Raw genomic sequence first — 13,776 nt, 5'->3', positions numbered from 1 at the left:
TGTCCCCCCCGAGAGAACACGGCGGTGCCCAGGCTGGGCCGGCCCCGCAGCGCGCCCGCCGACCCCGGCCCCTCTCGGCCAGCGCCCCGGCAGCGGGGGCGGGAGAAAAACGTCCCTGGGAAAGTGGCAAAGGGGAGGGAGCGGGGACGGGCAGACGGGGACAGTCACCGAAAGTGAAGGATTAAATTTCTGCGGAGAACATACCCATACCGCTCCGAATGTATTTGTCAGGAATCCGGAATTTGAAAACGCAAGACAAACCCGGGGGGGGGGGGGCGGAATCCCAAACAAAAGCAAAACAAAACCCGCCTGCTACAGAGCCTCCGGTAACCGAGCCGCTAAGCTTCCTCCAAGTGCTTTCCAGCAGGGATTATCGCCGTGCTTGGCTCCCGTCCCTGCAAGTGCCCGCCGCCCCGCCGGGAGTCCTGCGGGACGGGGCGGACGGGGCCGCTCGCCCGTCCCGACCGGGATTTATACCTTTCCCGGGATTTACACAGCCCTCAGACCCTCGCTCGTGTGCCCTACAAGACACCCCGAGGCACCTCAGGAGCGGCGCCCAGGGCTGGCCGCCACCGCCGGGGGCTTTTCAGAACGGGGCTGGGGGGCTGATCCGGCTCGGGGCTTACGGGGCAGGGGCAGCAAGGCACCCCCAAATGCCGGGTGGGATAGCGGGGCGATCCTGGCGGCACGGGAGGGCTGGGACCCAGATGCCGCTTCTTCCCCCCGAAGGACGGGCCCCGAGGATGCCCCAGAGCCCCGCGTCTCCCCCCACCCCCCCACCCCGTGCCGGGGGCATCTGCCCCGTTCGTCGCCCCGCCTGCCGCGGACCGAGGGCGGCCGGGCCCCCCGCGGAGCAGCCGCCTGCTCGTCCGCGCCGCTCCGCGCCTCCGCGGTGGGCGGCCCCCCCTGCCGCCAGCCCCGGCGGGGCGGGCCTTGCCGGGGGCGGGCCGTCGGGCTTGAGGCTGTGCCGCGGCGTGGGAAAGCGCCTCAGAGAGGGTTTGCTCTGTTGGCGGTGCGCAGCCGAGCCGGAACCCCCCCGGATTTATTTATCTCTGCCCCCACTTCGGCTATAAGCTGCGCGGCGTCTTGCGCCCACGATGAAGCGACCTTGCGAGGAAACTACCTCAGACAGCGACATGGACGAGACTATAGACGTGGGGAGTGAGAACAACTACTCGGGGTAAGTGGGGCACCTCCAGCCCACCGGGGCTGCCGTCCCCGCGGGCGGCGGGAGCCGGGACGCGCCCCGGGATGGGGCAGAGCGCGGGGGAAACCCGGCTGTCTGGTCGGGGGGGTGGGGTGGGGGGGTGGAGCTCCCCGAATGCGAAGGTTGCGGTTTTCTCCCCCGTCCAGGTTAGCTAGCAGCTTGTTGATAACCCTCCAAGAATTTGTCCCGCGGTGTCGCTGCCCGAACCTCGAAATTCTGCGGAGCACTCAAGCGGCTTGTGAGCCACCAGGCTGCAGTTCATTAGCTCCGCTTAATTTGCCAGTTTCAATCAGATCTCTTTCCGAAATAGCTCCTGAGCGGGCCGAACGACCGAAGGGAACTGGCGCCAGTGGGAAATGAGCTGTGGGAAGTAAGCAGGGATCCACAGTAGCTGAATGGTAACTCCTGCCAGTCCGGTGTGCGAGCTGGGGGTGAGCGGTGGTGTTTGCCAAGGAGGGCTGGCCTGGGAGCTCTGCGGGTCTCGGAGCTGCTCTTCAAAGCTGCTCTTGCCAATTTAGAGGCACACGAACCAGAGCTCCATCTCATCTGCATCAGCGGCTAAAGGAGTATTAAAAGCTACTGGATTTATGGTTTCTTTTTTGCTTGCTCTGGATGAGATAAAAGCCTTTTTGTACCCTCGGGTAGTGTAGTTTTAAAAGTGAGTTTTGAATTCCGGTCCTCGTGCAGGACAAGGCAACATACCCGGGTTGGGCAACTGGCTTTGTACTTGAGCATCTATTGACTCGTGTAGCAACGGACAGGAATGTCAAAACCTACAGGCCAGGCAGAGGCTGTGGCATCGGATGCGTGTACTTACCCCTGCTGTTCGCATAGGTATGGCTCACATGGTTTTGGACTCAGTTCTTCAGCTTGTATTTGGTAGACAGGACTTTATATGCAAGGGAAACAAAATCCACTGCACTGGACAGTGAACTGTCTCCAGAAAGGAACTTTATTTCCAACAGAGTGTTCCATTAATTCAAAATATATGCTGCAGCAATCAGAAATGAAATGTCGGTTTAAAGATACTGTGCAGTGCAAAGCACATCTAAGCATTGAAAACGGCATGAGAGGCACTATGCGTACTTAATATGGTGACCTAAGGTGTCTTCAAAGAGCAGAATGAAGTTGTGCAACACCTGACATACTTTTATTATTTCACAGGCAAAGTAATAGTTCTGTTATTCGATCAAATTCCCCAACAACAACATCTCAGATTATGGCCAGAAAGAAAAGAAGAGGGGTATGTTGCATTTAATTCTTTTCCCGTGTGATAATTTGCATGTGTGCTGTGATTTTGCCCTTCAACATTTTTTATAAACTTAATGTGTTTTTTTTTTTGGGAATAGATAATAGAGAAAAGGCGCCGTGATCGTATAAATAACAGTTTATCAGAGCTGAGGCGGCTTGTGCCAACTGCTTTTGAAAAACAAGTAAGCCTTTTTTTTTTTTTTTTTTTTTTTTTTTTAATCCTGTATCTCATCTGGCAATGTCAGTTCTCTTGTAAAACTCATTAAAATAATATTGTATGTGTCCTGATCTGGCACAAAGCAGGCATTTCAACAAAATGCTTTGTTGTGGCAAAACTATTAGAAACATAATTCATTATAAGGCTGAAAAACATTTCCATTCTTTGGCTTGTTTTTCCCTTAAGGGTAACTGTGTTCATGTTGCCTCTGTTCTTTCGATGAATTCCAGTAGTGGTTTTGTTAAAAATGCGTTTTACTTCATATTTACAAAAAAAAAACCAAACCCACCACAACTCCCCCAAACCTGTATGTCAATTAGCCTTCTGTCTACATCTTTAGATAACCTCCTTTGCCTCTACTTTAAGAAAATGTTAGTTTTTAATGTATAATTTCAGTTGCAAACTGATCAATCCGGTTTCCTGAAAAGGGAATGGACAGCCTGGATTATTCACATTTTAAAATGACTCTCTAGAACCAGTGCATTAGGAGAGGGCATAGGCCCATGTCATGTGAGCTGGTGTACGTTCAAAGACTTTCGGTGAGAAGGCTGAAGGATCCAGCTAACTTTGGTTCAGCTCCATGGTCGTGAAATCACAGACCAAAAGCTTAGAAGGCAGCCTGTCCTCTAAGAAAGGGCGTCATTCAAATCAAATTATTTATTTCCTTTTCCATCTTTTGATTTTTATTTTTGGGGCTTTGATTCAATATTTGGTTTTGTTCCTGTTTTGCTGGATGTATCTGAAGAGCTATGGATATGTGCAATCGATACTACATTTCAATAAGAAGGAACCAACTGAAAATTAAGAACCTGACTTCCTTATCATAGCAAAATAAAATACAGAAAGTAAAATTTTAAAACAGGATTGCAAGATGCTGAATGTCACTGGGTAACTGCATGACAAGCACCACACTGTATTAGGCTTGTTACATCTCTGGTCTGAACAAAATCTGGCTAAAAAGAAATTTTCAGTAATGTAATCCCAGTGAGAGCATCACTTGCAATCTGCTTTTATTAACTAGCAGTTGTAACTGTGCCCTCACATACGTTCTGGCAAAAGAGAGTGACAGAGGTATTTTCAGCTAGATAAACAGGGGCAAGAGACAACAGTTGTTTGTCCCATTTGATTGTTTACTTCTTGAAACCCACAAACATTATAAAACAAGTCCTACAGAGCCTTTGGAAATTGCCCAGCGCCATGCAGTTTTTAGCTATTAGTCACTCTCACTGAGATGGCTTGTACTGTGTCTATGGAAAAGATGAAGTCTGAGAAAACTACAGGATGTAGTCATATGTAAAATGGGGAATTCTGACCAAAAATTCACAAGTGCCCCAACCTCTGTACGAGGAAAATGCTGAAAGCCGTAAGTGGTTTGAAACAAATGTATTAGTGTAAAAATGAGCGCACGCTGCATTTTGTTCAGAAAGCCCCGCCATTTCTCTGCAGTGTGCCAGGGACAAAGTCATCAGTCCTTTTCCTGCTCCTTGACATTCAGCTCACTGAAGTTTCAAAGTTGGAGGTTTAGTTTCGCTTCCGCCTCCCTTCCTCCCTCCCCAAATCACAGCTCTGCTCTCCAGAGTCCGTCGCAGAGATTAGTGCTGGCGAAGCGGGGCTGCAGAGGAGGGTGTAAGTCTCACCGAATTTGCACATGTGCAACCTGGGTGAAGCCAGCTGAGGGTGCAGGATGGCCCATGTCAGTGAGGTGGCCCAGGTGATAACTAAGAGAAAAATCTGGCTTGCAGAATGTGATTGCCCAGGGGCTGAAGTTTGTGCAGCCCTGGTTTTAACTGATGCCAAAGGATGATCTTTTGCGCTGCAATAACATTTGCATGGTAAACTCAGTCATCTGGGCATGCTCGAGATATTGAAGGGAATGCTACCATGCAAAATAGTTATATCGATAGGTTAGTATATTAATACTACCCTTTGAGTTACATTTTATACTTTTCCAGCACCTATTCTAGCTCTGTGAACCACCCTTGGTAACAGAAAATATTTTTATTGACAGAGGAGCCAAACTCTTTCACAGTTTTAGCTTCATGACCCTGCAAACTAGGCCTCTTGCTAACTTAAAATACTGTGGACTGTGTGGTTGTTTTCTCAGTCGAGAATGAGAATAGAATACTCAGCAGCTAGACGACATGTCCGGTTAAGAAAGAGGGATACTTCTGGGTGTGTGTCCACAGGGACACCTACTGGTAAGAGCAGAAGGAAAATGTTGCAGCAAGGTTGTCATCGATAGCTGTGCAGACCTGTCCTGCCAGATCTCCATTTGTGTTTGTTGTTAAAAAGAAAGTCCAGAAAGTTACGTACGTCTCTCATTTCGTGAAGGTGTCATCTCTGCACTGTCTTCAAGGCCAGAGCTACGCTGAGCCTTAATAAAGCGAAATTGCTCTGCTGCTTGCATCACTAGAGAGGAGACAGCATTAGTCCTTAGACAAAGTCTGGGAGGCAGATGCTCACAAAAGAATTAAGCCGAGAATGTCCTAATGATAGGGGAAATTGAAACCATAAGGCTGAGCTCAGTGGAAAGTATATCAAATTAAAGTTTCAAGTACTTGTAAGCCTTTATTTATATGAGTCTCTTTATCTCGAAGGGATCCGCCAAATTAGAAAAAGCGGAAATACTGCAAATGACAGTGGATCATCTGAAGATGCTGCAGGCGACGGGAGGTAAAGGTAAGGAGCCGGCAGTTTCTTTTCTAATATTTGTGGAAATCTCAGCAAAAAAAAGTGCTTTGAGGGGCTGTGATAGGCGTTTCCAGATTAAAGGAGTGGAAATCAATGCTAATGGCAGGATTGAACTCGTGGGAAAGAACTACTGGGACAAAAGAAGCACTTGACCCTGGGCTTGTGTTTGCTTTCATAACACTGTGGGAGTAAAGGCTTCATTCACAGGCAGCCCAGTCAGAGATTTGTTTGGGGTTTCCAAAGAGCACTGAGATCTGCACAGGGAGACAAAACAAATACACAAACACCAAACATAAACAGGAGGTTTGTGGCAACAATTGTGTAGCACAAAACCGATGCTAAACCCCATTATCCAGCATCTATACCAAAGGAAGTGGATGAAGAGGAACTTTCATTATTGTTTATGTATTTTCTTTGTTCTGGAAAGACTTTTAAATGCCAGGTTAGACGATCTCATTCACCAGAACAAAACCCAGTCTTGCTCTGTGCAGCTCCAGGTATCTGGTGAAACAGATAAGCAGAGGGCTAGCAGTGCTCTCTGCACTCACGTGTGTATACTGTACTGGTGTGTCAGAGCTCTGGGGAGCTCTCTGTTAGTGGGTGCTGGTGTGATGCAGGGGCTGCACTGGCTGACCCACTAGATCAGCCGACTTGTGGGAACTGAGCTTGCCTCACTTGTGCAAGCTGACGGTCCCAAGGCTGGAGGCCAAATGATTTCAGCCATTCTGTGTAGTCATGATTTTGGAACTTACTTGGAGTGAAAAACCTGCTGGCCTTCTGTAAGCACGGTCCCATGTCCTGTGCCATCGACCATGGTTATGGTTCAAATTGTTGTAATGGAAACCAGCCAGTGTTTCTTTGACCCACTATGCCATATAGGTAAAGGCTAGAAAAGAATCTGCTGCTGCTGCCTCTCTTCCTTTTTTGATTATAATTTTTAGCCTATGATTGAATTACCGCTCCTCTCTGTACCTTGCAGCGATTACAGAACTCAACTTATAATCAGTGCGTGCTTAACAACAGATGGTCATAGGAAAGCATGTTGAAGGCTGGCATTCTGTTATTTGTGAAAATTAACACCGAGCAGACATATGTATTTCCTTAGGTGTTAAGAGGCTTTTGCTAAGAGTCCACTTAAGCTTAAAATTTATGGGTAACTTGTTCTATAAGAGGTGAAAGGAATTTTATCGCCCTTCAGGCATGCCTCTTGATTCCTCGGGAAATGTGCAAAATTTAAAAAAGAAGTTAATTTTTATATCTTTAAAATGCCCTTTAAAACCCACTATTTAGTTGGTAAAGCTATGCTATTGAAAGTTATGGAACGCCAGAATTGATCATGCTTTTGCAATCTGAATTCAGATCCTCTGCGCGTGTGCGTGACGGTGCCACCTCTAATTGCATGGGCTCATGCTGGCTTTCCACAAGCTCTGTCTCGCTTGGTGCATGGGGCGAACAACGCTCAGCTGCTGAGGGAAGCGGTGGTTGTTTCACTTCACCCTCCCCACGTGATGCGCAGCTCAGCTATCCAAACCTGACCCTGCTTCATGCTGCCCACCGTTCCCCTGAAAAGCTGCAGCAGCGTTCACCCCTCCGACATCCACCCCAACAGTGGGAGGGCCAGGAGGTGAACCCAGTCAGAGGCCTAATTTAATAGGAACCCTCCTCCCGCTGCCTCCCTGCCCAAAAAAAGTATGTGGAGGATTATTTTAAAACTGGGTCAGGTCAGGTGGCCCAGCTACTGGGGCAGGGGATGAAGCGCCTGGGATGGGAGCTGCTGGATGGAGAGAGGTGTTGGCAGAGCCCTGGCCTCTGGCTGTGGCCAGACAAGGCGGATTTTGTTCGCAGTCCCAGGTCCTGCAGTCTTTTCCTTGGTCTGCCACCGCCGCCGTACCTCTCCTTGCCCTGGCCGACACCACTGTGCCTGTGGCTGCCGGAGGAGGGTGCGGGGAGGGACAAAGTCTCAGGGTGCAGGGAGAGGCGATGCCAGCTTATACCCACATCCACCTTCCACGCCGTGGTCCATAGTGGGGAATATCCTATTGCTTCACAAATGCTACAACTTTACCTTTGTCTTCTGACCCAGAGGTAAGAGTAAACTCACTGTGTGTTTTAAGAAACTTTAAGAAAAACAAGTTTGTGAGTTAGTACCAGGCAAATTTTAAGCCTGCATTTCTTACTTGCTTAATGTTTTACTTTGCAACCTAAGGTAACATCTTTTAAATATAATTTCCTTGAGTGTCTTCAAGGCAAATATATGTTTTATTTGTAAGTGTACTTATTCCCACTTCGTAACTCATCTTCTGAGCTAGAAACTTTTTTTGGATCAGTGAAAAAATTAGTTCCATCATTTCTCCTATGAACAAAAGCTATTATAGCAGCAGGGAGAAATGGGTCCTGCTACTTTTCTGCTCTCTTGCATTGAGGTCTGGGGAGAGCTCCATCCTTTTCCTCCTCATGCAGAAATTCCCCATGATGGGGAATGCCAGGGGCTAGGCAAGCTGGGGTGGAGTTGGCCACTGCTCAGCATGCTGACCCCAAAGTGGGCACGGCAGAAAAAACCCCAAGTAGCTCCTTGTCCTTTCGCTGCTTCTCAGAGCTGCCCAGGCAGGCTGCTGCCTCTGAAGTCCTGTGTGGACTCTGCATTTCCACTGCCCTGATGCAGGTGCAGGCAATGGTCTCCTGTTCATGTCAAGTTATTGCTTTGGCCTGAGGCCAGGGCTTTTTGCTGACCATGCAAGCAAGCACAGGGGAGGAGTAATTTGTCAACAGTGAGTCGCTTGCTGGGACCTTGGTATGGTTTTATTGCAGCTTCACTGCAAATTCAGCTTGGGTGACTGACACTTGGGTCAGCAACATGAGTTACTATAGCTCAAATGACAGCCTGTGTGCAGAGCAGGTGGGTTACCAGGATAGCTGAAGTAAAACCAAGACTTCCCATTTGCTACAAAACACTGGCGTGTACATGTGTGGGTGGTGGTGGAAGATGTTATTGTGTTTGGGAAGAAACAGCATTTTTAATTCTCTGAAGGGGAAGCCAGCAAAGGGAAAACCTGGAAAAGATAACCATAAAAATCAAAACATAATGGAGCCTGGGAGTCCCAGCTCTCATCTCCCCTCTGTTTTCATGTCTCAGCCACCACAGGAGACTGAGAAAGAGCCAGGATCACCAGGGCTTTGGGACGGCTCGTCACAGAGCCAGAAGCTCAGACTCAGGGGAAGCTGGTGACAACCACATCCCCCATGTCTCCTCCGGTCTAGAGGGAGGGAGGCCAGGAAGCCCTGGCTTGAGGCACACGCTCTCAGGACTCCCAGGCTGGTTGACTTGTGGCCAAAGCCATGAGGGGGTTTTGGCTGTGCATCAGCCCCTCTGAAGCCACTGGAGGTCCTGGAACCTCCAGTGTGGAGGCCGTCCCCACGCCAGGCTGGTTGGCACTCAAGCAGGTACCCCGCTAGCTTGCCAGTGCTGGCCTGCCTGGCGTTTGTTTCTCAGGAATTCACTCAAAGCGCGGCGTTTCCACAGATCGCTTGGTCACAGTGCACCTGGCAGGAAAAAAGCTGGGAGGAATCGGTGCTTGCTGACATGAGTCCCCGACCCCTCACGCTCACTGACCTGCTGGCCAAGCCAATGTTTCTCTCAGGTTTTATACAGCCTCAGATGAGCAAGGTGGTCTGCAGCAAAAGCACAGTCATAATTTGGGAAGAAGGTGTGTATAGCTTGCGGGGGATTTGGGACATCTATAAATGTGCCCAGCTTAATTCTATAATATGGACGTGCAGTGACAGAAACACTCCTTTCTAGCTTGAAAGTTGATACAAGTGAAAAAAGTCATCTAAGGTGCCAGCATTTTTCAGCAAGACAGAGATGATTCCATGCCAGAGAGCACAAGGCCTAATGCAGGTATTGCTGTCACATTCCTCCGTAAGTAAGGGCACTTGATCTTCATATACTAACAGACATCACAGTCACGCCTACTTAAAAATTTTCACTGAAAGCAAGACAAAAAAACACTGTGCCACCTTGGGAGTGGAAAGGACATTATTCCTCCCAAGGAGACTACTTTTAAACTAAGATAGGAAAATTCCAAAAACTGGAATAGGTTTTTGTGGTTGAAAAGCTACAACTTAAAACACTAGATTTGATGCTATACTCTTTTAGAAAGGGAATATCTTTTCATGTGCATTTAATAAGAGTGGTTTGTTGGTTTGTTTTTTTTTTTTCAAATTCTTTTTTGTCCTGAGCCTGTGGAGCTCCAGTTGCTGTCTGTTGAAATACCTCATGGGCCATATGACTGTCAGTCTTCCATCTCCAAATTAGCAATGGCATTGCATAAAACGTTTTCTCAGTAAAGCTTTTTATTGTGTGTGTGCAGAATCATGACGAGATGTTTTTAGCTTGTAGTTAAGTAACACCGTATGTCATATTGTCGTAATGGCTCTGTGAAGTAGATGGGACCCCAGCAGCAGCTGCAACAAGTATCTCACAATGTCAAGAAATAGTCTGAGAGCATTTCGATGAATGCCAGCGTAGGGAAGAAAAGGCAGGGTAGTACATGCAAGCTCTCTGATCTCCAGCCCGTTTCTTTGTGTGGATAAATGTCTCGTTCACACACACACGGGCAGGATCAGTACTGCACTGCAGCAGCTTGCTGAGGAATTTCAGGAGAGGCATCATGTATCTTTTCAAGTATCACGAGTGCTTATGGACTTAATTCTTTTCATTTCTGTATTGTCTGCAAAAACAACTGCAGCCTATTGCATTACAGGGGTGGTCACACAAATAATTTACAGATCAGAGAACAGACTGTTAGCATCGCAAACCTTAACCTGTAAATGGGAGACCCAGTGGCTGAGCGAGGATGGGGTTAGCCGTGACACCTAACATTAGCTGGGAAGCTGGCTGGACACTCAGCACATCTCTTGCCCTCCCTTTGCAGGTTACTTTGATGCTCATTCCCTGGCCATGGATTTCATGAGCATTGGCTTCCGCGAGTGCTTGACAGAAGTCGCGAGGTACCTGACTTCAGTGGAAGGTCTCGACACGTCCGACCCCCTGCGTGTTAGACTCGTGTCTCACCTGAGCACCTGTGCCTCTCAGAGGGAAGCCGCCGCCATGACCTCCTCCATGGCCCACCACCACCACCCCTTGCACCCTCACCACTGGGCAGCTGCCTTCCACCACCTCCCGGCCGCTTTGCTGCAGCCGAACGGACTCCATGCCTCTGACGCCGCCCCGTGCAGACTCTCCTCAGACGTGCCGCCCCATGGCTCTGCCCTGCTCACGGCCACCTTCGCCCACGCCGATGCCGCCCTCAGAGTCCCCTCTGCTGGCAGTGTCGCTCCCTGTGTCCCTCCTCTTTCTACCTCCCTCTTGTCCCTCTCGGCTACTGTTCACGCCGCAGCTGCAGCAGCTACAGCCGCTGCCCAGAGCTTCCCCCTCTCCTTCACCAGCGCCTTCCCCATGCTTCCCCCCAGCGCCGCCGCCGCCGCCGTGGCTGCAGCGACGGCCATCACCCCTCCGTTGGCCGTGTCAACCACCGCCAGCCCTCAGCAGGCTGGCAGCGGGGGCAGCACTAAACCCTACCGACCTTGGGGGACTGAAGTTGGAGCTTTTTAAGTCCCCGCTCTCACTTCCCGGCCCGGCTCCCTCCTCTCCCTCGGCACACGCGCACGTGCCCACACCCCCACGTGCCCACACGCCCCCGTGCCCACACACCAGCCTCTGGGACACGAAGGGCCTGAGAGGTGCCGGCGAGCCCATGAGGAGCCCTCCTCGTCTCAGGCCTCCGAGAGGACATGGGGTGATTTCTTCTTCTTCTTCTTCTTCTTCTTCTTCTTCTTCTCAGTTTGTTTTGCTGGAGGCACCCTGAGGGACCAGCAATGGCTTTCATAACAGCGTGACCATATCGGCATGTAGAGGTTTCCTGGGAAATACGTAGAAATACGTAGACATTAGAACTAATAATTCTCCAGCTATGCATCCTCGTTTGGCAGAGAGATGAGGGATTGCACCTACCAGGTCTCCCCAGGCTAGAAAAAGAGTTTGAATTTCATAAGTGCCTGACATTGAAAAAATAATAAATAAATAAAAAGATATATATATGTGTGTTCTGCTAAAATAAATAACATTGCACAGGGATGGAAATGGTATGGGAGAGAGGCGAAATCCTGCATTCAACTTCAGAACTAGGATACCTTTCCAGGGAAGAGCTGCTCTTGAAGAGGAGAGGGTTTTTTAGCCAAAAGATTGCCAAGGAAGAATGTTCACTCTGACAGGCTTAGTTCTCGCTTCCTTAGTTTGCTTTCTTTGTACAGACTTGCCAAATTGTGACATCTAGCATAGCATTGGTAAAAGCAATTATCTTATCAGTGCTGGGATTAATGAACGTTTCAGCACTGCCTGCAAGCCTTGAGGCACCCTTTCTTATGGCTTAAATATGGTGCTAGCTCATATCTGCACAAACGGTGAATTTTTCATGCACCCAGAAGTAACCACCTTTTAAAGTGTGCACACTCTGATACAGTTGATTCATGCCAATACAAGAGACTCAGTGTTGTAAGATTTCAAATTAATTTATTTAGCTGTATTTGGACATTTACTTTTAGCTGATTCTGTGCAAGATCCCTCTTTTTTTCACTATCAGCTTCTGGGAGAACGATCACTCTGGGTATGAATGAAGTTATGGTAGGGACGATTTTTAAATTGGCTATTAACACGCCAACATTGTAATGTGGGTTTGATTCCAAACCAAAATGAATGTATTAAAGGGGATGTGAGTAAATTATTTTGTCAATACCCAGACAATTAGTGCTGCACAAAATGGTTTGCTTTCATTTTTTATTACAGTGACTTAAAATAACCTAAGTATTTTAATACATTCAGTCAAGAACTAGAGATTTTATGTAAAAAAATTAAAAAAATAAAAATAAAACACAGCATGTATTATTATGCACTTGATTTCTCTGCTGTGTGGAGAAAGCAATAAGCATTGAGAATGTTAAACATTATGCAAAATATACTTTAAAATATTTGTTTTAAAAATACTGTACCTAGTCGGTCTTTTATGCATTACTTTGTTAACCTTTTTTCTATGCAAAAGTCTTTACATATCACTAATTAAACGAAGTCCTTTTTGACTGCGTTTTATGGATGATTTGTTGCAGTTTTTGTTTGCTTTTGAGGAATACTTGTTAACTCAAAGTCAGTTTTTGCCACTGGTAACAAGCTGCTCTGTCCTCTTCTGCTCCCCTTGCTCAGCCAGGAAGCCTGCCTTGTACAGTGTGCCCTGAAGCAGGCAGAAGAAAGCAGTCAGTAAAGCAGCATTGGTTTTCAGACTTGTAAACTGGTTCTGCACTGACAGTACACTTAACAGTACAAACCCATCTGCCCATACTGGAGAGCATCAAAAATCACTGGAGTTTCTAGGTTCAGCTTTCCTTCAGTTCCTCACTAAGGAGCTGTGCTCAGAGGGGGAAAATTTGAATGCAATGATGTCATTAAATATCTGGACTGAGAGAGTGTAGTTTTACCTCCAATTTGGGTATCCTAGTCTACCAGTTCTTACTGAGGTAATGGTTTGTTACTGCTTCATCTGAGACCTGCAAAGCCTGTCTGTAGAAGGCATGTAAATCTTTGTCCATAAGTATGAGCACTGTCTTACATGTCTGAAAGACATTAGAAGATTATTATGCCCAAATAACAGCTGACAAGACTGAGGCACAAAAACCCACTACAACCTACAACCCTTCATCTGTCCCTGGAATGCAGCTGCAGCTCAGTGGCTCACTCCCCATCATCCCTTCCTCCCAAATGCTAAGCACGTAACCCATCCCTGCCTGCATCAGCCGGTGAGGTGGGATTGTAATTTGCCTGAACTGTCCCACGGAGAAAATGGACGAGGGAGGGAAGAAGGCTCACCACCCCTGCACTGTAACCATCCTTAATATTCTTTGAAGTTTTTTCTTGGTGAGGGGGAATTTGACATTTTTTGATTTGGGACACAAATGCTGCACTGCTGTACCAGCATGTTTAGCAGCATTCAGTTCTGGTGCCCTTCATCTTTCATATGAGCAGTTTGAAATATAAAGATGATATTAGTGAGCTGGCAAGTAAAGAAAAATCGGGCTTTATTTACATGAAAAAGAGCAGGTTGCAACCCTACTTGACTTTAAGCTGTTAACTATTAGCCTGCCCTCTAAGAGCCTGGTAGGAGGTCTCCCATGCATCCTATCTTGTTAAAAACTAAAAATGGGCAGCCCCTGACCTGGTTCCACCTAAGGGATTCAATCTGATCGATGTGCCCCAAAGCATTACCACTTGTTGCCCTTTGTTGCCCTAAATGCAACATTTTACCTCATTGTAAAAAAAAAAAAAAAAAAAAAAAAAAAAAAAAGTATTTTTGAGAAATATTTC

At 47.6% G+C, this 13,776-nt stretch overlaps 1 protein-coding gene across 1 annotated transcript; it reads left to right on the top strand.

The window, feature by feature from the left end:
• The first annotated feature begins 963 nt into the window (after positions 1 to 963).
• HEY2 (hes related family bHLH transcription factor with YRPW motif 2) lies at positions 964 to 12,512 on the top strand. The gene is made up of 5 exons (XM_080389960.1): positions 964 to 1,180; positions 2,372 to 2,450; positions 2,557 to 2,640; positions 5,273 to 5,354; positions 10,301 to 12,512. Exons 1-5 carry the CDS (start codon positions 1,098 to 1,100, stop codon positions 10,978 to 10,980), a joined length of 1,008 nt encoding a protein of 335 aa, XP_080246086.1. The 5' UTR covers positions 964 to 1,097; the 3' UTR covers positions 10,981 to 12,512.
• Positions 12,513 to 13,776: the final 1,264 nt, after the last annotated feature.

The sequence above is a fragment of the Falco punctatus genome (genome assembly GCF_963210335.1).
Source record: "Falco punctatus genome assembly, chromosome: 5".
Taxonomy (NCBI): domain Eukaryota; kingdom Metazoa; phylum Chordata; class Aves; order Falconiformes; family Falconidae; genus Falco; species Falco punctatus.
This window is presented reverse-complemented; position numbering and strand designations above follow the sequence as displayed.